General features: G+C 44.0%; 1 protein-coding gene across 1 annotated transcript in view; it reads left to right on the top strand.

The window, feature by feature from the left end:
- The window catches only part of sik2b (salt-inducible kinase 2b), a 124107-nt gene that overhangs the window by 33778 nt on the left and 62636 nt on the right, over window positions 1-27693 (top strand). Inside the window, exon 4 of the mRNA XM_079514826.1 lies at window positions 16409-16570. Coding sequence (XP_079370952.1) covers window positions 16409-16570 — 162 coding nt within the window. The remainder of the gene's footprint in view (window positions 1-16408; window positions 16571-27693) is intronic.

Raw genomic sequence — 27693 nt, 5'->3', positions numbered from 1 at the left:
ACGGTGATGTGCTCCATCGGTGGCACAGCGGTTAGAGGCAGGTGGGTGGGTGTTTTGGTGGGTTAGGGTATAGTTGGCAGAGGACAGCCGTCCTTGCCACAGACCGTCTCTTTGTGTCTAGCTTGCCCGTCTGCTTTATCCTGTCAGTCGTCCACTCCTGCTACTATCTCCTCCTCCCCCGCCTCCTCCTCCTCCTGCTCAGCACTGCAGGATGGATCAAACCTGGGAAATTGGGTCAACCGCAAATTGCTGTGGAGCCACACAGTGTATGAGGCAGGGGAGAGGGAGAGGAGGAGACGGGAAGAGAACAAGGGAACGTCCTTTTTTTGGGGGGGAATTTCGTTGCTGTCGTGCAGAATCCTTATCTCCATATTTAAACTTTTTGGGGGTTTTTTTCTCATAAATTAACGCTGTACTTGATCATACTGACAGTGTCACACACAAGCATCTTTGCAACGTGTTTTGAGCTTGTAGATCTGCAGCTTTTTCTTCTTTTTTTTTCATTTGAGTCCTGAAAAAGTACAATGTTTTGGACATATGAGGTTTCCACCTGACAGAGACAATTTGGAAGATGGTGGGGGGCAGGATGTAGGCCATGCATATTTAAGACAGCACTACTACTGGAGATGGCATTGTGAGATAGAGCTATGGCACTGTGGTGACTGGGCCTGAGATAATGAGTAGAGATTTCTGGGGGTTTGTTTTTAGAGATCTACTGTACCAACACCACATTTTCCTTCAGGATATACAGATTCCAATGCCCATAACTTGCGTATCGGTCGATACTGAGTAACAATTCGATAACGATGCGCAATTAATACTTTCAGCGCCATTGCCGTGCATCTAGGTCAATTGAAGCCTATTTTTTTACACTACGCTTACCGCCATTGCCGTTGATTAATGGCAATTGCGCTTTTATAGTGCATTCGATCGATCGAGCCATAATGCTACTTACGTTAGCCGGTTAGCTAGCTATGTTGTTAGCATAGCACTGGATCGCCCATTTTAGATCGCCATAATAATCCATTCTATCTGTTTCTTTCAATCGCCTGTATCTCCTATTTCTTGTCCCAGATGGCATTTTGGTCAAAACAGCGTTTCTTTGACGGCAAAGAACCGGTTTGGATTCATATTGTAAACAAGGCCTCAGCGTCCTGGGTTAATACTACTTCCGGTAGACTGGAAATGTGGCTTTTCAAAATAAGAGCTCGACTGGAAAAAATGCTGGCGTGAATTAGATCCTAATTTTTCAATAAATGCTAGCGCTGTAAGGGTTAAATTAAAAAAATAAATAATAATAATAGGACAGTGGTTCTCAAAGTGGTGTCCAGGGACCATCTGGGTTCCTTGAAGGGGTTCCAAATGGACCCTTACAGGTTTGTAACTCTCAAAGTCATGGGAGTCCTTGGAATTAAAGGGTTTGAGAACCACTGATATAGGAATAAATATAAATTCTCACTAATGTTCATGATAAAATTCCACAAATGTTTTTCTACTCGATCTATGTCTCCTATGATGGGCCGTACCACTAGTGAAGGGGGGAAAACAGTAGAGCCTTTAGAACAGTAAGAGTATAAAACAGTTGTACAACATCAACTGAAGCAATTTGACTGTAAATGAAATATCATGTGATAAATTATGTGGTATTGGAATGGCACAGAAGCTGAGGCTAAATGGAACATGGTGGTAGAGAATAATGGCTATTTATGAAATAATACACCTTTTATTTGCCCTGAGGGGGTGAATAAAACGGCCAGAGAGAAGGGTGATAAGCCCACACTGATAGTTTGCCTCCCATATTTTCCCTGCAAATTACATTTTTATACAATAAACGTATACAAAATTGCAGGTTCGATTCCCGAGCCTGACGACCTTTGCTGAGTGTCACTCCCCGTCTCTCTCTCCCTGTTTCGTGTCTATCATATAATGGCAGAAAGGCCCCCAAAACTATTTCAATGCAAGGAGTTTTCAAGTTGTTGCAAATTAATAGTTTTATTGCATAGCATTTGCATTATTGGCACTGCATAACATTTTGGCGATTAGACCCCATTTGTATTTATTGAATAAGATTAGCTTTTAACCCATTTTGGGCGGGAACCCTTTTTGGTGTTAGCATTATGTTATGCTTTAGCTATTGAAAAATAGCAGATCTACAAGCTCATAGCGCGCTACGAGCTTGTAGGTCTGCTATTTTTGAAAAATCGAAGAACCACTGACATAGAAACATAGCTTTTTCAGAAAACTGTCAGGATGTAGAAGACATTTTTAGAATCTGATCTCAGGGAGAACCTATGGGAACCCCCCCCCCCCCCATTTGGTCTAGACGCTGGTGGTGGCAGAGCAGATGAACCTCCTTCCTTCTCAACGCTAGATGGACAAGGTGGAGTTGGGGATGGAGGTGGGTTGCTTGTTGATTGGCTGACTGCAGATTGGCTAGATGAGCTGGCCTCTCAAGCTGTAGATGACAACAGAAATCTTCCTCATTGAACCTTCGCTAAAAGCTGACGTGTATATATATATAAAAAAATAAAAGCGGATGGATGTGTTTGTCATTCGTGTCGTAGTGTCATTGTTGTTGCTTCTTGAATTATACGTGTTTAGGACCTTGCAAATGACCCCATCATTACAAGTCTGCTAGCTAGCCTATGTAAACATTATGAGTGGCTGGTAATGCTGAATGTGAACGTGACAATTGGGCTACTGTACATCCTGTAAAGTGTAAGTTATCTTTAGTGAGATCTCTTTCTCTCTCTCTCTCTCTCTCTCTTTCACACACACACACACACACACACACACACACACACACACACACACACACACACACACACACACACACAGCTAAATATAGCTGCGTGGGTCATATATTTACACAGCTTTGTGATTGTGCAAGTCTTACAGTAGTCATGAAAAGCAAGCAGAGAGGTGGAGGTTATTTTCTAGCAAATTGTCTCTGTCGGGTGAAAACCTTGTATGTCCAAAACTGTTAATTTTTAGGATACAAATTCAAAATCCAAAGTCGCAGATCTGCAAGCTCGGAACGCAGCGTCTTGAGCTTGTAGATCTGATACTTTTGAGTTTTGTGTGACGCTGTAGTGTCATCAAGTAGGGCAGTAAAACAAAGAGTTAGAACTTAGAATATGGACATAGGAGGTTTCTGCCAGACGGCTACGAAATACCATTTATGGGATATTGGGAAGTCCCCACAGCCCTCATTAAAACGGTTTAGCTACTGAAGCCTGTTACACAGCAGGTGAGGAATGGATATTAATTTGGCTTTTATGGATACAGAGAAGTAAAGAAACGCCTGGTGTGGGGGTGTTGTAGTAGTTGTTGAAACGTGTTGCTCTGTCCGTGGAGAGGTGCTGCGTGCCTAGCCTGGTTAATAAACCAGACCGAATCAGCCGTTGGCAAAATTAGTCTGGCTTATTAGCCAGGCTACTGCGTGCCGGCATTCTGCTTTGCAGACAGTGCTTTCTTTTTTACGTTAACATTAAATATATATATATATATATATTTTTTTTTGTTTTAAATAAAGTTTTGATAATGTTTCAAATAACTGCAAACCCTCCCAGCCCATTCTCGGGTTACTTTGTTCACATATAGGTCTGTGACGATTACAAGATCGACGATGAATTGTCATACAAATCAATTCGATTAACAATGTAATTGTGCAGAGGTAAGGAAGCAACCAGGTGCTCAGGAGGTGTGCAAGTATAAAAAATGTAAAAATAGTAAAAAGGTGCTCCTGGGATCAATCGGGATAACACATCGATATAGAACAAAGAGGAGATCCGGGCACACTTAATATTAAGAGGAGGAAAACTTTATTGAACCGACATGTTTCGACCTATACTTCATCCCTGAAGCCCGGATCTCCTCTTTGTTCTATAACAATTTAATTGTGTTTGAACATTGGAACATATGAATGCCCCCCCCCCCCCTCCCCTCCACACACACTAAACGATGTGGGGACTCCCGGCTCAGAGGTTATGAACCATACTGCTCTAGTCTAGACAGCCTCTTCTCCTCTCATGGGAACACATTGTGTCTCTGGACTAAAGGGTCATGATGACCGTGGGCCTGATGACCGTGATGCTCCATGATGGCAGGCCCATAGTTTCACCCCCTTCGTCCAAGCTGCCCTCAGCTCAAGTGGAACACAACACGCACGTAACGTTGGAGTGGCTGAGTTGTTCCCTTGTTGTTGCCCCCCCCACCCCCTTCCCCAGAATGCATCACTGGCGTGCCTGGCTGTGCCCATGAGGTCCGTGCCCCTGCTGACATTGAATCAGTGTATTACTCATCGTTCTGCCTTGGTGTGTGTGTGTGTGTGTGTGTGTGTGTGTGTGTGTGTGTGTGTGTGTGTGTGTGTGTGTGTGTGTGTGTGTGTGTGTGTGTGTGTGTGTGTGTGTGTGTGTGTGTGTGTGTGTGTGTGTGTGTGTGTGTGTGTGTGTGTGTGTGTGTGTGTGTGTGTGTGTGTGTGTGTGTGTGTGTGTGTGTGTGTGTGTGTGTGTGTGTGTGTGTGTGTGTGTGTGTGTGTGTCTCGGACAGTAATGGCTTGTTGTTAGTTAAGACACTGGAACTAATATAAATTATAAATGAGATGATTGGTCTTTAGTGAGACCAGTTTATCCAGGGTCAGTTATTGTGTTAGACCACCCAGCTGTATTTTTTTTTAATATTCCAAAGTCCATTACGTTATTCCAGTGAGGCATTGCTGTGTGTGTGTGTGTGTGTGTGTGTGTGTGTGTGTGTGTGTGTGTGTGTGTGTGTGTGTGTGTGTGTGTGTGTGTGTGTGTGTGTGTGTGTGTGTGTGTGTGTGTGTGTGTGTGTGTGTGTGTGTGTGTGTGTGTGTGTGTGTGTGTGTGTGTGTGTGTGTGTGTGTGTGTGTGTGTGTGTGTGTGTGTGTGAAAATAGCAGATCACCATGTTGTGGGGGCAGCGATGTGAGCTTGCTTGTAGATCTGCTATTTTCACTACTGCTTAAACTTTTTTTTGTTATAATTATTATTTACCGGGGGGGAGATATCAAATCAAATCCATTTCTTGAAAATGAACAGTTTGGGAACAGGCAAGCCCCCAGTAAGGCTATCCAACGTTGAAGCTGCCACTACCTACTGGTGAAAAGAGGAACTGCAGCACTTTCATGGAAGTGGACGGACGTTCACGACGTCATGTGCGTCTAGCTCTTAGAGTATATATTAATAGAGACGGCACCCGGAGGAAACCCTGAGGTTTAATAGAGACGGCACCCGGAGGAATCCCTGAGGCGAAATGGACATAGTGGCCGAATTTGTCATTGCAGCTCGAGCCAGCACTGGTCCGTTGACTATCATTGCGCACGTTCATGTTATTGGGGCATGAGGCGTGAATGCTATGTTTCATACGCGCAAATGGCGCAATGATAGTCAGCGGCACAGCGCGTTCACGATTTGGCCCAATCCATCCTAGAATGCACTCTGTTCCTACCCGGAAGGAGGAGTGAAATCGCCTCATGCACTTTTGAGCAACTTAATGCAAGTGGATTGGAGGAGAAATCCGGTGCCGTCTTTAATATATACTCTAAGGTCTAGCTAGGCTAGGCTAAACTTCCGCTCGCTCGAGCCATGAGTTATAATTGTACTTCCGGCATGCAGTCTTCCGGGTTGCCACTGAGCAACTTCCATTGAAATGAATATCGTGCGGGCGGGGCTAGCGCTCCGGTTCGGTCTCTATCCTTTTATTACTCTATGGGAACAGGTCCCGACCCACTGTTTGCCAGCCACTAAGTCCTATAGAGCATATTCCACTGTTCGCCAGCCACTAAGTCCTATAGAGCATATTCCACTGTTTGCCAGCCACTAAGTCCTATAGAGCATATTCCACTGTTTGCCAGCCACTAAGTCCTATAGAGCATATTCCACTGTTTGCCAGCCACTAAGTCCTATAGAGCATATTCCACTGTTTGCCAACCACTAAGTCCTATAGAGCATATTCCACTGTTTGCCAACCACTAAGTCCTATAGAGCATATTCCACTGTTTGCCAGCCACTAAGTCCTATAGAGCATATTCCACTGTTCGCCAGCCACTAAGTCCTATAGAGCATATTCCACTGTTTGCCAGCCACTAAGTCCTATAGAGCATATTCCACTGTTTGCCAGCCACTAAATCCTATATAGCATATTCCACTGTTTGCCAGCCACTAAGTCCTATAGAGCATATTCCACTGTTTGCCAGCCACTAAGTCCTATAGAGCATATTCCACTGTTCGCCAACCACTAAGTCCTATAGAGCATATTCCACTGTTTGCCAGCCACTAAGTCCTATAGAGCATATTCCACTGTTTGCCAGCCACTAAATCCTATATAGCATATTCCACTGTTTGCCAGCCACTAAGTCCTATAGAGCATATTCCACTGTTTGCCAGCCACTAAGTCCTATAGAGCATATTCCACTGTTTGCCAACCACTAAGTCCTATAGAGCATATTCCACTGTTTGCCAGCCACTAAGTCCTATAGAGCATATTCCACTGTTTGCCAGCCACTAAATCCTATATAGCATATTCCACTGTTTGCCAGCCACTAAGTCCTATAGAGCATATTCCACTGTTTGCCAGCCACTAAGTCCTATAGAGCATATTCCACTGTTCGCCAGCCACTAAGTCCTATAGAGCATATTCCACTGTTTGCCAGCCACTAAATCCTATAGCATATTCCATGTCGGTGTCCTCCTCCTCCTCCTCGGGCCCCCTCCTCCTCGGGCCCCCTCTGCGGTCGGACCCTCTCGACACATTCCCTTGCCAAGTGTGCTTTTTGATTAGCGACGGCACATGAAAACAGCCCCGCTCACACTGTCCCACTGGCGTTCTCCCCTATGGAATGCGTCGCCTGCTATCTAATCAGGTTCTCTCTGCTGTGTCAGAAGTTAACCATTTATTGAACACGCGCTTGCTTTGACGAGACCGACCTCAGTGGCCGGCTGCCTGTCTTAAACCCTATACGAGACCGACCTCAGTGGCCGGCTGCCTGTCTTAAACCCTATACGAGACCGACCTCAGTGGCCGGCTGCCTGTCTTAATTAAACCCTATACGAGACCGACCTCAGTGGCCGGCGGCCTGTCTTAAACCCTATACGAGACCGACCTCAGTGGCCGGCTGCCTGTCTTAAACCCTATACGAGACCGACCTCAGTGGCCGGCTGCCTGTCTTAAACCCTATACGAGACCGACCTCAGTGGCCGGCTGCCTGTCTTAAACCCTATACGAGACCGACCTCAGTGGCCGGCTGCCTGTCTTAAACCCTATACGAGACCGACCTCAGTGGCCGGCTGCCTGTCTTAATTAAACCCTATACGAGACCGACCTCAGTGGCCGGCGGCCTGTCTTAAACCCTATACGAGACCGACCTCAGTGGCCGGCTGCCTGTCTTAAACCCTATACGAGACCGACCTCAGTGGCCGGCTGCCTGTCTTAAACCCTATACGAGACCGACCTCAGTGGCCGGCTGCCTGTCTTAAACCCTATACTGTGTACTTTGGTTGACCCGGATCATCCCCCAGGGCTCTATACTAGGTCTGCTTTGTTTTTCAACAAAGTCTCTTTGTTTGCCCCAGAATACGGAAGCATGGGTTGATGTGGGGTATAGTGTGTGCATGTAGCGTCGTATATCGTTGCTGTCTGACAGAAACCTCAAATCTCAATATTTTATTTGATTATTTTTACTTTTTTTATTGTATAGTGGTTCCCAAACTTTTTTCCCAGGGGGCCCATTTGATTGGTTCCCAAACTTTTTTTTTCCAGGGGGACCCATTTGATTAAGATGAAAAACCAGGCGACCCAATTCCCTATATTGTTTTTACGCACAGAAAATCTTAATTCACACTTGTAGGTGGTTGTAAATGGCATAAGTAGCAAAATGCTTGATTTACTTAGCAGAGGATATTCAGATAATGCACAGAGTTTATCCAGAACCAGGCCTGGACTGGCCACTTGACACACTGAAACATGCAAAGAAATATTTTGGCGACCCAATTGAAATCTCCTGCAAGACAATGCGGTACAGCATGACATAGGGTCTCATTTTCAAAACTCCTGTCTGAGTACTATCTTTTTTAGGGTTGTTTAGGCTACCAAGTTTTCTTTATGTGCTTTTATGCGCGCACACACACACACACACACACACACACACACACACACACACACACACACACACACACACACACACACACACACACAGGAAATTACTGCAAGATTGCTGGTGTGGAAAAATAAATTAAAGTGCAGGAACTGCCGGCAAAAAAAGAAAAAGTTATATTAGCACTAGCCACTCCAGTACACTTGGTGTTTCCATCATTATGATAACGGCTGACCTGGTGAATTATGATGATGAAAGCTGTGTGAGAGAGGAAGAGAGAGAGAGAGGGAGAGACACCTCAAGAGTTCCAGTCCTGATGGAGACCTATTACTGTATCCTTCCACCATGTTGTTGTTATCGTCTCTGATAATAATAATAATAATAATAATAAGCACTGTGGACCGCGGCCACATCCAGGCAAACAACTCCTTTGCTTTTTTGCCTTTTTTTTGGCCTACTTGATCATACTACAGCGTCACTCAAAAGCATCAAAAGTAGCAGATCCACAAGCTCTGTTTTAAGCTTGTCCATCTGCTACTTTTGCTATTGTTTAAGGTCCTATGGTTTCCCCTCGACAGAGATATAATCAAGTTGAGGTTGTCTGTGTGCGCGTCTTGAGTTGAACATTGTTTGTTCTTCAATGCACACGCCCACACCTCAGGTCATTGGAGTGGGCTTTTATGGTCCATGGAATTTTCATTTAGAAACTTTTATACTTTTAAACTTAAACCACTTACCGGTAAACCCTATTACACTTCGTTGACCGGAGGAGTCCCAAATGGGTCTAAGACCCATTTGGGACTCCCAGAATCGGGGTTGCCGGGGTTTTACATTTCCTACTGGAAGTCAAATGGAGACTGAAACTTTGCTTCTTAGCAGATAACTCATGTCATGTGCAAAAACGCGAGAGTGCAGACTAGCAGCCAACACCACCTCGGGACTCCTGAACCGCTGCCCTCCGCACACCCCCCTGTCTAGCATCAGGGCCGTGAGCTCTGCTGCACAGCAAGCCCACGCTGTTTCAATATGTACACGCAAATATGAGCGAGCCTCTAACGGTTTAAATCTGTGCAAAAAAAAACCTTTTCACTCATACATCCCTGGGTGCCGGGCATGCTGCCAGCGTTATCTCTTTTGAACCTGTAGTGTACAAAGACATATTTTAGTGGATGATTTTCTTTGTGTCTCCTGTAGAACATTATTGGCTGAAAATGTACAAGCTCCCCAATGCGTTCACGGTGTGACGTGCTGTGAGATTGAAAAGCTGCTCTTTTGGGTGTATTCAAATACTGTTATAGCAGAATTCATTTTCAAGATGAAAAGAAGTACAACTGAAGGAAATTTTAAAAATGTTGTTTTCCCCTCAATTTGGCAGCCTCTTGAGAGGACTTGTTGGTCAGGTAATAGTGTTGTTGTACATGCTTGTCAGGTTTGGCTGGTGGGATGTAGGGTTGCCATGTCTGCTTATTATAAGCGACTTTGGGCTTGTTGGGTTGTGTGTTTTTTTTTGGGGGGGGCTATAGTAGTTGCTTATGTGGGCTTGCTTCCATTTCTTCTTATTATGGCTGAACTCAGTGGTTGTCAACCATTGTCATGCCAAGGGCGTGCGTGCGTGCGTGCGTGCGTGCGTGCGTGCGTGCGTGCGTGCGTGCGTGTGTGTGTGTGTGTGTGTGTGTGTGTGTGTGTCGCCCATTTGAAAACATTTAGTTCCAGATTTGTGTCATTTTGAAAATAGCAGATCTACAAGCTCACACTGTGTTGCGAGCTTATTTTCTAATAGCCAATGTATACAGCTTTAAAGTGTTCTATCCAGTGTTACTGTATATCGCTTCTTGTCGGGCTTGTTTTCATATACCCATCATGGTTGCTAGTGGGAGGAAGGGTTTGCCAGCCACCTCTCACACAGTGTGTCCTAGTCTAGGACCCTGTGTGTGCCTTCCACAGAAGTGTGAAGTGGAGAGCTAGCTAACTAGCTAGCTGTGTGTACACAGAAGTGTGAAGAGGAACCCTGCAGATGGAAAACGCACACACATGGTTTCCTGCTGGAACTTTCTCTTTGTCCTTGTTGTGGTTTTGCTGGGCAAACAAACAACAACAAAAACCCATGGTGGCACCCATGGTGCGTAGGTTTGTCTTGACGGGGTTGAGGCAGTATGTGTTTGAGGAGCGGAGAGTGCGAGTCGAGGGTTTCAGGAAGACTTAATTCCTTGAGGTAGGAAGGGGCGTTTCCGTGGGTGCATTGATGAGTGAGCAGGGATATCTTGTATTTGTTCCGGAATGAGACGGGGAGCCAGTGGAGTGAACAGAGGATGGGTGTGATTAATATGATCCTAGCAGCACTGTTCTGGATGTACTGGAGCTTTTGGAAGGCTCTTGCTAGGGATCCCGATGAGAAGTGCATTGCAGTAGTGCCGATGCAACACTTGGATTCGCTATTTTCACTATTTGTCAGACTCGTACGAAAATGTATATATTGTGGGCCAGGGCTTAGTTACGTTAAGTGCTTAATCTTCTACGTGTCTTTGGGTGGCACATGGTCAGCAGGGTTCAGGTCCCGGCAGTGGTTAAAATAAGAATTCACATATTAGAATATCAATACGTACTTACGAAGCAACTGATTTTTTTATTTTATTTTTTTAATGGTAGTGGATGGAGATAAAATATTTTTGTCCAACCAAGAAACGGCAACCAATGGGTGCGAAGAGGGGCACAACCACGGGCGGGACTTGACAAAGGGTGTTTGTGGGTGGGAAGCCCCCTGCGGATTGTCCTCATTGGCGCAATAGTGACTCCTACTGGTCGGTCGGGGCACTTGTTCAGCGGGGACGTTAACCTGGTGATAGTGGCATGTGAATCCTCCTTGTACGTCATATGATCTCCCGGTGAAACTCCTCACTGTCCTGTGAAAAGATGCAACTGGTGGTGACACCATCATGTGTGTGTCAGAGGAGACATGAGTATGTTTTCTACACTTGGAGGATTTGGAGCACAAACTGTGGGTCAGGAGGAGGACCCCAACCCGTGTCACGAAAAGAGATATCTTATTGTGTCGCAGAATGTACAGAATTGCAGTATTCATGTATTTCTTAGTTCGTTTTAAAGTGTGAGCGGCGCGCTGGTATCATAATTAAACATGGCAAAATGACACAAGATTCATTAAATACAGAGGAGGTTTAGAGATTGAAGGTTTATATCCATCCATCCATTCATCTTCAACAACTTATCCGTAGTCGGGTCGCGGGTGCAGCAGCTCCACCAGAGTGCTCCAGACTTCCCTCTCCAGAGCAACATTAGTGACTTCCTCCTGGGAGATTCCGAGACGTTCCAAGGCCAGTGAGTTGATGTGTTTCCTCCAACTGCGCCTTGGTCTGCCCCTGGGTCTCCTCCCTGTGGGACGTGCCTCGAGGACCTCCCTAGGGAGATGCCCGAGAGGCATCCTAACTCTAAATGGGTTGCCTCCTCCATTGACCCAGTGAGGACAAACCCAGTAGTTCTCGTTTCAGTGCCAACGACCCCCAAATTAATATTTTGTATTGACTAAAAAGATTGTGATGGGGACCAGTGTTTTAACCACTTGAACCCCAAGCATTCATGATCCCAATAAGTGCAGATCTACAAGCTCACAAGGTTATTTTTGCAACAAAAAAAATGTTTGGTGTGTAGATGGTCCAAGTAGAGAGCCAACTCAACTCGGGTCCAGTTTATTAAGTCTAGAGGGTTTAAGTGGTTAATTGATTGGAGCATGCAGGTATTTGTCCATAGTTAGTCAAAGACCATATTATAGCCTGCACAATCTCATACAGAGGCATGCAGTACATAGGGCCAACAGTAGTCTTCCTCTTGCTGAATGCATTTGTAATATAGAGCTTCCTATGCCATAGAAAGCATAGGTGGACCCACCTATGCTTTCTATGGCATAGGAAGCTCCCGGCAGGCTCCGGCGGGAGAAGCTAGACACAGCTGCGTGTGTGTGCGTGTGTGCGTCAATCTAACAAAGGTGCAGACGATCAGAAATCAGCAGAGAGTGATCGACGTTTGCGCTACTCTATGCCGAATTGAAGTGGACTCGGTCCCAGCCTTTTTTTTTCTCCCTGGAAATAAAAACGTCTGGGTTTTCCAGGCTAGTCGGGCAGAAAGTTCTTATCTCCATGTTTTAACTTTTAGTTTTTTAGTTTTTTTTTTATTAATACTGCAGATCTAAGTAGCAGATATGCAAGCTCGAACCGCGATGCAAAGTGCCACGTTTCAAACTTGTAGATCTGATACTTTTGCTTTTTCCACCCCGTTATGTAAGCTGAAGGACATATTCCCAGATATTTGTATTCTTTGACTTTGATCAATCTCATCATTGTTAAATGTAGAGAATCATCAGGCAATGACGTAATGAATTAATAATAATAATAATGGATTTTATTTTTTAACACACGTTACATTCATTGGAATCTCAAAGTGCTACAATGAGCAAAAGCATACAATAAAAACAGAAGAAACATCACACCATTTACACATATCTAAGAAACGGGAACACATTTAAAACAAAGGGCAAAGCTATAAAAAGGCTTTGTTCTATAGTCCTCTCTAAAATGAGTCAGCCGACTGTGGTGCTCTCAGGTAGGCGGGGAGGGCGTTCCACCGTTCGGGGGCGACCGAGCAGAAGGCCGACGGTCACCCATGGTGCGCAGCTTGGTCTTGATGGGTTTGAGGCGCTTAGTGTTTGAGGTGCGGAGGGAGCAAGTTGACAGTTGAATGGTGACAACTCGAGCAATGAAAATATTTTAGTTGAACACACTGCAATGAGCAATTTTAACTGAATTAACTGATATTATGATTATCATTGTGTTGTTTACATGCATGTGTTTATGTACAGTACTTCAAAGAGCGAGCTTTGGTGTGCCTAGAGATGCTTTTTCAAAAACGGTATTTTGCCAGAAGACCTCATGCTCAAAACATGTTGCTTGTTTGTCCTGAGTGCACTGAAAAAGATGCCAAAAACAAAACATTGTCTTTGGCCTTTGAGCACACAAATGCTTTCCCTTAGTTTATTTACCTTTTTAATTATTAAAAGCGTGGCTTGATGTCGGCAGTTAAACAATGAATAGTAAATGAATGATCATGAATAAATACTGTGTTTGGTTGGATCGTATCGAGCATGGGTCAGACAATCTCCGGTCTTCTCTGCAACCTCCCCAGTCCAACAGCAACTAATTACATTTGGCCTGTCACAATTATTACATAATCGCTTAATCGCAGAAATCTGAGATATTACTTTTGCATAATTGTCGTAATTGTTTTCAAACATTTTCCAAAATAGCAGATCTACAAGCTTACAACATTTATGTATTTATTGCAAAATCAGGACTTTTATTCTACTGCATTTCAAATAATACAAATAATAATTATATATATATATAAATACAAAATATGAAACGCCACAAATCTCGTACGGGGCGCAAACTGTTTTCAGATGGGGTGTACTACTATACGCAGATAATTACATTATTAATGTGCGTGGTCGTTGGACTTTGACATGAACATGGTTGAGAACCCACTGGTCCACGTTTAGGAAGCACGCCCAAATGAGCAACTACATAAGCTCTGTGTGTGTAGGTGCTGCCACATGGTCAAAAGAGCTGCGCACGTTCTCGGCTGCGCGCAGCTTAAAGCTTGAGTTTTTAGACAGCCGGTGGATGGAAATTAAGCTCCACCTCCGCCGAATACTTGCGCGACGGCCAGATTCCCGGAAACGCTCTCCTCCGCTCAAGTCTTCCGCGGAGGTGGAGCTTCTTTTCCATCCACCAGCTGTCTAAAAACTCAGAATTTAAGCTGCGCGCAGCTTAAGAAGTGCGCAGCTTAAGACCGTTTTGCGCTATGGTGTGGAGACGGTGTGTGTGTGTGGGTGTGGGTGTGGGTGTGGGTGGGGTGTGGGTGTGGGTGTGGGTGTGACGGGGGTCGACACACACACACACACACGCACTACCAATATTTACAAGCGACTTTACAGAAAATAAACTAGCCCAAAGTCGCTTATAATAAGCAGACATGGCAACACTGACTGCTCGGCACAGATTGGCAGCGTGACAAATGTCCCGAGCGAGCAGTGATGGTCCCTGTTACAGTGTTACTGCTGCAGTCCAGTCCTGCCTCCTCCTGTTAGTCAGTGTAATATCGACTGGACTGAAACTGAGAGCACGTATCAAGGTGAAACGTGAGGGAGGGAGCCAATGATGAGTGGATCCAGGTCACTGAGAGAGAGAGAGAGAGGACCATCGGCTGACTGCCAGGTCACTGTGTTGGGATCTGGGCTGCATGAGGCACTTAACCCATTCACCTAGTGGTCCACAGATGCCCACGTTCATTGGTTGACCTGGTATCCTATATACAGTATACACACAGCAGAAAAGGTCATTGGGATCTGGATTACCATTATCATTAAAAATATATAATTAAAAAAAACATTTCCAATTGAATTTGAATTCATGAAATGCATCTTTTCGAATGTTTTTGAAATAATAATAATTGTTTTTATTTTATTTTATTTTATCCCACGATTTTGTAACTCATTTCACCCAGTGTCAATTATCTAATGTAATCCTGGGCGCTACACTTCCTCTGCCAACCTGGGGCGGCAGCGGACTGACCTCATGCCTCCTTCTATGCATGAGGAGTCCAAGCTGCTTCTTTTCACCTGACAGTGGTGAGTTTCACCAGCCGGATGTAGCGCGTGGATGGAACACGTTATTCCGACCAGTTCCTTTCCCCTCCATCAGGCGCCCCGGCTGGCCAGGGGGAGGTAGTTTAGAGACCAGGATTACTGCATGTTTTTGTGAGGGTACCTAATAATAATAATTTTAAACAAATTGTGGGAAGCAAAAAAATAAAACTCATAAAAATGTGTCTGCGACTCACAAACGGGCCCCGAGCCAGTGTTTGGGTACCAGTGGACTATAGAGGGTTTAATTATAATTAACGCACAAATAAGTGTGCCTTGGATTTTAAGCCCTAGTAGTGAAACGTGAGAGCATAAAGGTCAGTGGGGTCAGAGGAGGACGGTACGGTAGGTTGGCAGGTCATTGTCACAGTGACCTCCTGAGGTCATGTGCCTCAGGAGGATGCAGGGTGGACTACATATCGATCGTGCCATTCTTTCTCCAGGACTTGGCATTATTCTCACACACACACACACACGTCACACACACACGTCACACGCACATGCAGCAAGTTTCAGGGTTCTTGCCACAGATCAAACGTACACAAAGACTGCAGTAATCTGCGTATGCTGTGGTGGACAGTAACCTTTAGTTGAGTACTTTATTGATTTAGTTAGTTGTTTATTTATTTAGCTTGAATATTTGTATTTTTGAATACTACATTTCAAAGACAAATGTACTTTTGACTCCACTACATTTCTAGGAAGGGAGAAAGTACGTTACAAATTAAATGTAACTCAAATGCATGTACATTTGAACACTTTGCATTTTTTAAAGCAAATGCTCCAATGCTTTAATTCTGAAGTACACATTTTGACTGAGCGACTTTCACTTGTCCAGGAGTTGCAATATTTGTCCAGGAGTATCTATACTTTTAGACTCATGCTGGAATTGAGTACTTTGTGCACCGATGCTGCTCGCACATGACACGTTGGGGTTTCTTGCGGCGCAGATCAGACTCTCCACGTGTACGTGGGCTGTGGGCTAGGCCTCAGGAACACACGGGGCCTGAGATAAATGCACTTTTAATTACACTTCACAGTGAAAGGTAAACATTCTTGGTACAGCAGCTGCGACTTGGACTACCACCAGCAGCCTTCGGTACAGCGAGTACACTCACTCTAGAGTCTAGAGGGAGAGGAACATGTCCGTATGCACGCAGACACTACGTGTGTAACACGCGGGGGTGCACTGCACGCATGCACGCACGCACACACACACAACCACGACGACTTTATGCACGCAATATATCTTAGCAGAAGATGATATATTACACTGTACCTGTACAGGCCACACGGGCTCGTAATATAAATTATCATATAATGTCCAAAGCGCATATTTCTAACGTGGCACATTATTGCCTCTCTCTCTCTCTCTCTCTCCCCCTCTGTCCCTGTCTACCCCTCTTTCACTCTCCTACCCCTCTCTCCTCTCCCTCACTACCCTCCCCAACTCTATTCTGTGAAGCACATTGAACTGCAGTAGATTCATGAAATGTACTATATATATATATATATATATATATATATATATATACACACACACACAAACATTGATTCATTGATTGACCTCTCTGTCTCCTCTACCAGACTACCTGGCGAAGCACGGTCGTCTCAGCGAGCTGGAGGCCAGGAGGAAGTTCTGGCAGATCCTGTCGGCTGTGGAGTACTGTCACAACCGCAACATCGTCCACCGAGACCTGAAGGCAGAGAACCTGTTGCTGGATGGACACATGAACATCAAGATAGCAGGTATGTCAGTGTTTTACACGTCCTCCTAATGCACCAATATGAACATCAAGATAACAGGTATTTCAGTGTTTTACACGTCCTCCTAAATGCACCAATATGAACATCAAAATAGCAGGTATATGGTGCACTTTTTATAGAACTTATCCTCTTGTAGTCCAAGTATGAATGTTAGTTTTTCCATAACATACAGTTCCTCAGTAATGTCCATCCAATGTTCTTTCGTTGGTGGGTCCTGTTGGTACCAGTGCCGTGTGATCGACGCTGAAAGGGCCTTTCTGTGTGGAGTTTGCATGTTCTCCCCGTGTCCCCTAGGGTAGGTACCCTCACAAAAAACATGCAGTAATCCTGGTCTCGGGGCGCCTGATGGAGGGGAAAGGAACTGGTTGGAATAACGTGTTCCTTCCACGCGCTACGTCCAACCAGGGAAACTCCACCCTGTCAGGTGTAAAGGCGCAACTTGGACACTCAGGCGTGAAAGAAGCATGAGTTCAAGTGTCCCCCATATATGGGGACTAGGTTGGCGGAGGGTGTGTAGAGCCCAAGGATTACATTAGATAATTGACACGGGTGAAAAATGGGTTACAAAAAATATAAAAATTATTTAAACAAAATAGCAGGTATACCAACACTCCACATGTTTTCCTAATGAAACCGCAGTACATATACAATGGCCTGGAAGGCTTTTTTTTTATTTTATCCATGAGCTCAGCCCTGGTGGAGCTGATACATGTCTCAACTAGCTGCCCAGCCTATTGTCACTGCGTTGACAAGTGTCCACACAGGCCGTTTGCTGGACCAGTAGACTGAAGATGTGTCTCACAAAAATCTCACCTTGACTCCCGAAGTCGGTCTTTAACCTTTTTAAAATGCAGTGGGACTGCCGTTTAATTTATTTTATCTCTCTCTCTCTCTCTCTCTCTCTCTCTCTCTCTCTCTCTCTCTGGCTGTATTCTGACCCAATCTGTGATTCGGTAATGCCGGTCTGCACACAATAGAGGATAAACTTGCTACAATAGTATCAGTGACAGGATTAATGTTTAATGAAAGGACTTAACACATGGCCGTATTGTCTATGGCTTTGCTATCAACCTGGTATTTAAATACCAGCGTGATAAAGGGTGAGAGTAAACGTTATCTCTTATGCTCCAAAATGTGTTAACCCATTTTGACCTGAGGGCCCGATTCTTCAAATGTCTTCTAAAGCCCCAACAACCTATTTTGCTACGTATATATCAGTGGTTCTCAAACCTTTTCATGTCAATTATATGTACTAGTCCTTACCCGTTTGAAGATAGATCATAGCCTGACACACACACACACACACACACTCTCACACACTCACACACTCACACACTCACACACTCACACACACACACTCTCACACACACGCATTGAATTCGATAGGCAACCAACTGTGGTGTAACGTGACGTACCTGGATGTGTGTAGTCAACGGTGCGTATGCACAGGCTGGCGAAAGTTTGGGTACTAGAAACGGAGTGTGGTGTAGCAGAATTAGCTGTTGATGATAACATGATGGCGATGTTGCACAGAAAGCTGTGACCCATTAAATTAGTTACTTGCTTCCCGTCATGTATCTGTATCCCAACATGCATTTCACTGCGTGACACGCGTGTCACGTGATCTGCTGTAGCCAATCGGAGGAAGGAAATGGTGGCGTGCTTGTAAGCAGCGTACATCCAAGCCCCCAGTAAGGCTATCCAACGTTGAAGATGCCACTACCTACTGGCGAAATGTGGAATTGCAGCACTTTAATGGAGGTGGACGGACGTTCATGACGCCACTTGCGTAGGTCCGGGGCTAGGCTAGGCTAAACTTCTGCTCGCTCGAGCCATTGAGTTATAATTATACTTCCGGCAGTCTTAGGGTGCTTCAAAACGCCACTGAGCAACTTCCACTGAAATTAATAGGAGGGGCTAACGCTCCGGTTCGGTCTCTATCCTAGCTCTATTATAGCTCTATGGCGTACATTGAGGCCAGAGCACAGGGCAATGTTGCGTGAGGCGCGTGGAGGCTAACCTGACTCCGCCAGATGGGGCAGCAGAGAGTACACTGGGTTCCCCCCTCCTGCTCCCATCTGGGAACTCTCAGGCAGACTTGATGCTCCGGCCACCAAACGGCCTGGCCAATCAGCGGCAGCTAGAGGCGGGATCAAGGCAGCACTGTGTATGCCCATCTGGCGGAATCGGGTTACGTGGAGGCGCCCCGAGCACAGTCGCGTTTGAGGATGGATCCATAAGCGAGCAGCAGTCTTGTGGAAGACAGCAGTGCTATGGAAGTGACAGACAGACAGACACACAGACATCTCTGGAATTAATAGTTAGATTTGTCTGCCTACCCACATCTGACAATATTTGGTTCCAGGGCAGTGACCCCCGTGAAGATTTTGGTTAAAATGTTAAAAGAATATATATTCAAAGATTTGCACAAATGGTCACAATATTTTCAAAAATAGCAGATATACCACACATTTTTGTCTTGTTTTTTTTTGTGGGAAATAGCAGATCTACAACCTCAGTCACAACGTGTCGTACTAGATCTTCTATTTTCACTATATCTTCCTTTAATTGGTCATTAATCTTTAATAGAAAAACACGTTTGAAATGATCGCGATATAGATTATTTGAAGTAATATCTCCCCAGCCGTAGTTACAATTAAGGAAGGACTGGATAATATTTAGCTGTGGACGGTGGTGATCATTTTAGTACGGTTATTGTCATTGGGAGACAGGATATTATTTTGTCTAAGACGATGGAACATTTTGTGGGTGAAGAAGATGGGGGTAAAGAGATTGATTTCAACAAGTAAAGCCCGAGGGGCTAGTTCTCAGCGTGTTTATCAAGTTGGTGGCACAAAACGTTCCCTGCCAGCCTCCGGACGGAGTTACCTTGTGGCAACACATGTAGACAAAGCTGGAGATTTAGATGTTTGGATGCCACAGAGTCTCAACAGCTAACTTCAGGGGGTTAGTTCCAGTGGATGGAGGGTGAGGAGAGGGGGGGGGGATACTGTCCTTAGAGGACCTTAACATTCCAAGCGTACTTTTAGAATGAGGCTGTTCACAATACAAAATAAATAGATAAAACTATGAAGGGATGGGATCCCGGTAAGAATTCCTTAATTCCGACATTATCATTTTTATTATTATTTTTTTCTGAGCAGGGGTTACTAAACTTTTTCAGCTCAAAAGGATACATTTGGTGTCTTTCTGGGATATTACGACTTAATACTTATTAGCCCTATTTCAAGAATAGTGAATGCTGCCAATATGCTCTTTCTTATTATTAATTATTTTGTCTTTATGGAATAGTTTTTATTATTATTATTATTTTAAGTTTCTGTAATTATGTAATGATTGTTCTAAAGATAGGCTTACAGATAATAAGAGTCTTGTTTTGTGGGACAAAAAAACGGATCAAAACATATTATACAACATGTAGTTCGAAGAAGCAATCTACAGTAATTGGTTGAAATAGTCATCTACCCATGCTTTAAACGAGCATGATGGTAAATGGTAAATGGTGCATTTATATAGCGCCTTTATCCAAGGCGCTTTACATAGATTGTGCATTACATTCACCCATTCACACACCGATTGCAGCGGAAGCCATGCAAAGTACCAACCAGCACATCGGGAGCAATTTGGGGTTCAGTGTCTTGCCGAAGGACACTTCGACATGTAGACAGGAGGAGCCGGGACTCGAACCGCCGACCCATGGATCATTGGACGACCTGCTCTACCTCCTGAGCCACAGCCTAATCAAAACAGCTGTGCTGATGAGACGCCGAGTGGCTACAGTATATGCTTGCAGTTCGCATGGGACATTTACAGTCATAGTGGCTAAATCTGGCATTAAAAAAATTAGGATTTGGGAAATGAAGTGGTCGAAATAACGTGTTCTTCCACGCGCTACGTCCGGCCGGGGAAACTCTCCCCTGTCAGGTGAAAAGAAGCAGCTTGGACTACTCATGCATAGAAGGAAGCATGAAGTCAGTCCGCTGCCCCACCCCCCCAGGTTGGCAGAGGAAGTGTAGCGCCCAGGATTACATTAGATAATTGACACTGGGTGAAAAAATGGGTTGCAAAATCGTGGGATAAAAATTACATTTAAAAAAAAAAAAAAAATAGGAATTTCTATCAAATTTCTTAGTTACAATGAAATTGAGTTGACATGTTTTTTTTTAAGGGTAACTGTTGTATAATCGCAATATTACACTTGAATATGTGCTTTACATAGATTTTTGGCCCTTTGTCGTGCCAATAATCACGGCAAATCACACCCTCTCCTGTAATATTGATTATTTAAGAGTTTGGCATTTCTGCCACCCTCCTCTTCTTTTGGGTTTTCCTGGTTTGGAAAGGGTTCCATGTTGTTGACGAGCAGCAGCAGGTGTTACTGGCACGGTACTTATTAACACCAACGTGTCTGACTCACTCCCAGCCAATTATCCACGCTGCACATTAGATTGTCAGTGCAGGAACAATGAGAACAACACTATTACCTGGTGTATGATGAGAGAGTTCTCATCTCTGTGGGGAGGACAGCATGGAGCCAGGATCAGTACTGTATGTTCCTACTGTACTATCCACTGTTTACACACCGTTACAATTTTTTTAATTGCGATTAACAATATTATCCCTGCAATCAAAATATGCTTAAAACTTCAAATGCCCTTTTGCGGTGCTTGGGGAACATTCACTAAAAATGGCAGATCTGCTATTTTGAGTGAAATACGAGCGTACCAAATGCGCTCTTTACATGTATAGAGGGTTTAACCCATTTTGGGCGGGAACCCCTTTTGGTGTTTTAAACATTCTGTTATAATTTAGCTATTAAAAAATAGCAGATCTACAAGCTCATAAGCGCGCCACCGAGTGGCGCGCTATGAACTTGTACGTCTGCTATTTTTGAAAAATCGTTAAAATGTGCCTCAAATCTTTCATTTAAAAAAAAAAATCGACGTAATTTCGACGTTTAATTTCGACGTCAGGCCTGAATGGGTTAAGTGGTACTGCTCTTTACAAGTACAGAGGGTTTAAGTGGTACTGCTCTTTCCAAGTACAGAGGGTTTAAGTGGTACTGCTCTTTACAAGTACAGAGGGTTTAAGTGGTACTGCTCTTTACAAGTACAGAGGGTTTAAGTGGTACTGCTCTTTACAAGTATAGAGGGTTTAAGTGGTACTGCTCTTTACAAGTATAGAGGGTTTAAGTGGTACTGCTCTTTACAAGTACAGAGGGTTTAAGTGGTACTGCTCTTTACAAGTATAGAGGGTTTAAGTGGTACTGCTCTTTACAAGTATAGAGGGTTTAAGTGGTACTGCTCTTTACAAGTACAGAGGGTTTAAGTGGTACTGCTCTTTACAAGTACAGAGGGTTTAAGTGGTACTGCTCTTTACAAGTACAGAGGGTTTAAGTGGTACTGCTCTTTACAAGTACAGAGGGTTTAAGTGGTACTGCTCTTTACAAGTATAGAGGGTTTAAGTGGTACTGCTCTTTACAAGTATAGAGGGTTTAAGTGGTACTGCTCTTTACAAGTACAGAGGGTTTAAGTGGTACTGCTCTTTACAAGTACAGAGGGTTTAAGTGGTACTGCTCTTTACAAGTATAGAGGGTTTAAGTGGTACTGCTCTTTACAAGTATAGAGGGTTTAAGTGGTACTGCTCTTTACAAGTATAGATGGTTTAAGTGGTACTGCTCTTTCCAAGTATAGAGGGTTTAAGTGGTACTGCTCTTTACAAGTACAGAGGGTTTAAGTGGTACTGCTCTTTACAAGTATAGATGGTTTAAGTGGTACTGCTCTTTCCAAGTATAGAGGGTTTAAGTGGTACTGCTCTTTACAAGTACAGAGGGTTTAAGTGGTACTGCTCTTTACAAGTATAGATGGTTTAAGTGGTACTGCTCTTTCCAAGTATAGAGGGTTTAAGTGGTACTGCTCTTTACAAGTACAGAGGGTTTAAGTGGTACTGCTCTTTACAAGTATAGAGGGTTTAAGTGGTACTGCTCTTTCCAAGTATAGAGGGTTTAAGTGGTACTGCATTTGCAGCTCGACAAAAGCAATACGATTACTGTGAGCTTTTTTTTTTGGTCATGATAAACGATAACGATTATTATCACATATTCAGACAGTAGAACAAGATACAAAAGTACAAACATCATATGAGGGGGACCAATAAATAAGAAGAATGCAAAACGTTACAATTCATGTTGAATAAATAAATAGCAGTTCATCGCATTTCATCGTTATTACAAAGCTTCACTCTGTAAAGTGCGAGTGAAAAGAGGGTCAGCATTCAGGAGGCGAACAGCCTCGGGATAAGAGTGCTGTTCTTAAAGCGGGAGGTATTGCACTTTAGAGACCGCAGTCTCTTACCTGAGGGCAGGGGTGCAAAGAGAGCTGGCAGGGTGGGAGGGGTCGGAAATCACCTTCTGCATCCTACGCTTGGTGCGTATGGTGTAGATAGAGGAGACGGATGGGAAGTCAAGGCCAATGATTTTTGACGCTGTGCGTACCACCCTTTCTAGCTGTTTCCTCTCTAAGACGGTGGTGTTTCCATAAATGGTAAATGGTGCATTTATATAGCGCCTTTATCCAAGGCGCTTTACATAGATTGTGCATTACATTCACCCATTCACACACACATTCATACACCGATTGCGGCGGAAGCCATGCAAGGTACCAACCAGCACATCAGGAGCAATTTGGGGTTCAGTGTCTTGCCCAAGGACACTTCGACATGTAGACAGGAGGAGCCGGGATTCGAACCGCCGACCCATGGATCATTGGACGACCTGCTCTACCTCTTGAGCCACAGTCGCCCCCATACCACACTGAGACTGAGAAGACGAGGACACTCTCCACAGTGGCTCTGTAGAAGTGAACCAACACCTCCCCAGTCACACCGAACTTCTTTAAGAGGCGTAGGAAGTGGGCTTTACTCAAGATACCAATACATCATCATCAAAAAATGTGATCGGGACATCCCTATTAGCAACCCACTTTTTTATATTGTTTGAAATGACCAAACCTGCGTACCGATGTCCCTGGTAGGTGGGTATCTTAACTGTCCGCAGCCATCCTCTGAGACACAGACCAAGTTGACATTTTACCAATTTACAGTATAATGAGCATTAGTGAGAAGTTGAACCAATTACTTTATATGAAGATATTTTGAATCGGTATTTGGATCGGTTTTAACACTTTGACTCCTGAACACGAGTTACATAAGTTAATTGACTGTAGAACACTTTACCTCCCGTTCGTGAGTTACACAAATTATGTTTTCATTGTTTAATCCACGCTTTTAATAAGTTTTAAGTCATACAGGCTTTCCATAGGACAGAGTCCCACTCTGTCCTATGGAAAGCGTTATGTTGACGTCATCGCAAAAAGGTCTGTCGCTCTGGCGTGCAAAGGGGAAATTGAGGCCAATGCATTGGCGGCGGCGGTTGTGCGGTATGGGCGCTTTCCTCCTCCGCTCTGTTGTTGTGATCGTGCCGATTGGGTATATTTTTTAACACTACGACAATCGATTACACCGGTTTAAAGTGGATTTTCGAGCAAGCAACAAGCAACTCAGCGGTCAGCGCAGTGGCTCTGTCTTCAAAGGTTAGTGAAAACACGTCATGGAGATCTGGAACACGATTGTTTAATCATGGCATTAAACCGGTTAACCTAAACATTGTTATACCTTTCAATCCGGGAGCTACGTAACCTCTGTGTCATTAGCTGAATAAGAAGTTGAAGGTTTTCAGGAGCTACCTCTGTGTCATCAGCTGAATAAGAAGTTGAAGGTTTTCAGGAGCTACCTCTGTGTCATTAGCTGAATAAGAAGTTGAAGGTTTTCAGGAGCTACCTCTGTGTCATCAGCTGAATAAGAAGTTGAAGGTTTTCAGGAGCTACCTCTGTGTCATTAGCTGAATAAGAAGTTGAAGGTTTTCAGGAGCTACCTCTGTGTCATTAGCTGAATAAGAAGTTGAAGGTTTTCAGGAGCTACCTCTGTGTCATTAGCTGAATAAGAAGTTGAAGGTTTTCAGGAGCTACCTCTGTGTCATTAGCTGAATAAGAAGTTGAAGGTTTTCAGGCGTTTTTAGAATCGTCCTCAGGTGTAAATGGGTTAACGGAACCTCTCCCGGGTTTTAAACGTGGCAGCAATAGCCAAGTGGTAGAGAGTAGGGGTGTGCTGAAATATCGATATGGCGATATATATCGATACGTCCTCCCGCGATAAATAATCGATATTGATTATTAAAATATCAATATCGCGGAAAAAATCCCCTTTTTTTTCTTTTTTTTTTTAGAAATTTGAAATGTTGTTCATAATGAAGTGAATGAACAACATGTTTAGAAAAGGAGGAAATGACAGCTAAAATAAAGCAAATCCCACTCAGATTCTACAGCAACCAGAAGTACTGAATTACTGGATGGTGATTTGTCCAAAGTCTTTGTGGGAATACAAAATGCTGCATTTTTTCAGTTCCAAGTATTTTGTAGTTGCAGATATCGTGATAAATTTCATACAATATATCGATATATCGCAAATATCGCAATATATCGAATATCGTGATATTATCGTTATCGAGGGCCTAATATCGCGATATATATCGTATCGTGAGGAACCCATATCGTCCCACCCCTAGTAGAGAGGCTGGGAACAGTCAGGTCAGCGGTCGCACCCCTCGACACGCCCAGTCTGTGTACGCCTGAGCAACACACTTAAGACGTAATTGCTCCCAAAGTGCTGCATTAATGGAATCCACCGCTCCTAATTGTTAGGCTGAGTAAATACAGAGGAAGAGGTACAGAATGTGAAAATGTTCTTGACAAATAACCCCAACAACAACGAATGGGGACGCAAATTACTTTTTTATTCATGTTTTCTCTCACTGCTGTTGCTGCTATGATGACACATGCATTTCCCCTCTGGGATCAATAAACACTAAACAGCCTGGGAAAAACGAGCTGCATGTCTTTCTTTCTTTCTTTGAAAAGTGTATCGTCTTAACATCTTCATTGCTGGCTGGCATTGTTGTGACCCGTTGAGCTTTTAGATCTACTATTCAAGCTAATTTTGCTTCTTTCGCATGGCACTGAAGAATATGAGTCATATGACAAAGTATATAAATAGGGCATATACATATTCTTTTGAAGATGAATTCCAGCGATGTAAGGTTTCTGCCCGTCGACAGTGGCAATTTTATTTGAGAAATGACAGAAAAGGGGAAATGATCTCCGTGGCGATAATAATAATAATAATAGCTCAAATTTATTATTTATTTAGTACCTAAAGCGCTTTACATAAAACACTAGGAACAAACTTTATTCAAGAAAACGTAATTTACGTAATTCCGTGGATCACACACGTACAGACAGACAGACAGACAGACAGACAGACAGACAGACAGACACATGGTGCATTTTTAGATAGATAAGATGGATAGATATGTGCTTTGCATCAGCCAATCAAATCATTGCTATAGAGTGATCACTGATCAGCCAATGTTTACACAAAGCTGGGCATAGGAGGGGCTAGGGGTCCTCAAAAATAATAATCACACCCCAGTGTTCACACCCCACTAAGACTAAGTATTTGATGATGACGTTGATCATGATGTCTGATCCCACGTGACGTCACAGGTGGCAGACTAATAGACTTATAGCAGACTTCTAATGCTGCACACACAGTCCCGTGTTGCAGCGCTTTGCACCGCTCAAAAAGATGCAATACAGAGATACTGTCCAAAGGTTTTGGCTCAGAAAGGGGTGACATCTCAGCACGGCGATGTCGAATCGATACCGGCGATATAACCCTTTTCATCCTCATCCTGGATCAGTCTGGACAGTTACATAGACAGACATTTAATATTCTAACCTCCAAGCACGCACAAGCCTCTCAGACAGTGGAGACCCCCCACCGCCCCGCCCTTGCGGCTGGCTCTCTGGCAGCGTGCGGATGGGAGCTTGAGCCCGTACAGTCGGTCAAAGAAAGGTCACTGCAGTGATAGGCAGAGGAGAGGAAGGTGGGGAGAGATTGGAGAGAGGTCTACCCAGGGGTGGAATAAAGTACTCAAGTGTTTTACTTGAGTAAAAGTACAAAAGTATTCTCATTACATTTTACGTGTGTACTGCAGAATGTCCAAATCCACGTAATGCATACAAAATGCTTTGAAAATGGCACATCTACAGGCTCACAACACGTTGCGATGAAGTGGTTAGTGAGGGTTTTTTGTAACAATAATCAAAATCTACAAAGTAACTAGTAACTGGTTGTAGTGGAGTAAAAGTACAATATTTGGTTCTGAGATCAGATGTAGTGGAGTAGAAGTAAAAGTGCTGAAAATTGGAAGTACAGCAGTCTCCAGTAAAGCCAAAATACCTCAACATTGTACCCAAGTACAGTACTTGAGTACATGTACTTAGTTGCTTTACACCACAGCCGGCCATACCCTTTATATTCACACTTCAATCAGAAGCCCCCTTCATGTACAAAGAGACAGAGACAGAGGGGCGGGGCGGGGGTGCCGTCGATAGGGGACAGTAGGGGTGTGACAGTGAATTCATTCAGAGATTTAATTCAAAAAGTATATCAATTTTGTGAAGCTATCGATTAATACTTGATCCCTGTTTTGAGCACGTCATTTTAAGCGTAACATGTCACATGGTGTTCGACACAAACTGCAGGAAATGCACTATGAAATCGCCTAAAGAAAATACAACACAACAAAACAATCATTCCGTCGGTGTATTCCACCGGGACACATTTAGGTTAATAATATGCTAATACTTGCGTGCGTGCGTGCGTGCGTGCGTGCGTGCGTGCGTGCGTGCGTGCGTGTTCACACATCTAAACACACACACCGCCTGTGGTGCTGAGCGGTGCTTAGCGTAGCCAGCAGTATGCCGGGGTGGTTTGACGTCAACATCTCTGCTCAGTATTCAGCTCCATGAAGTGGGTCACAGCATCTGAAGATAAACCCTATGCTCCACTCCACTCCTCTTCTGTTCTGTTCTTTTCTCTCTGAATTTTCGTCTTCTCTTCTCTTCTCTTCTCTTCTCTTCTCTTCTCTTCTCTTCTCTTCTCTTCTCTTCTCATTCCCACTGTCA

Source organism: Electrona antarctica, assembly GCF_951216825.1.
Source record: "Electrona antarctica genome assembly, chromosome: 11".
In the NCBI taxonomy this organism is placed as follows: domain Eukaryota; kingdom Metazoa; phylum Chordata; class Actinopteri; order Myctophiformes; family Myctophidae; genus Electrona; species Electrona antarctica.
This window is presented reverse-complemented; position numbering and strand designations above follow the sequence as displayed.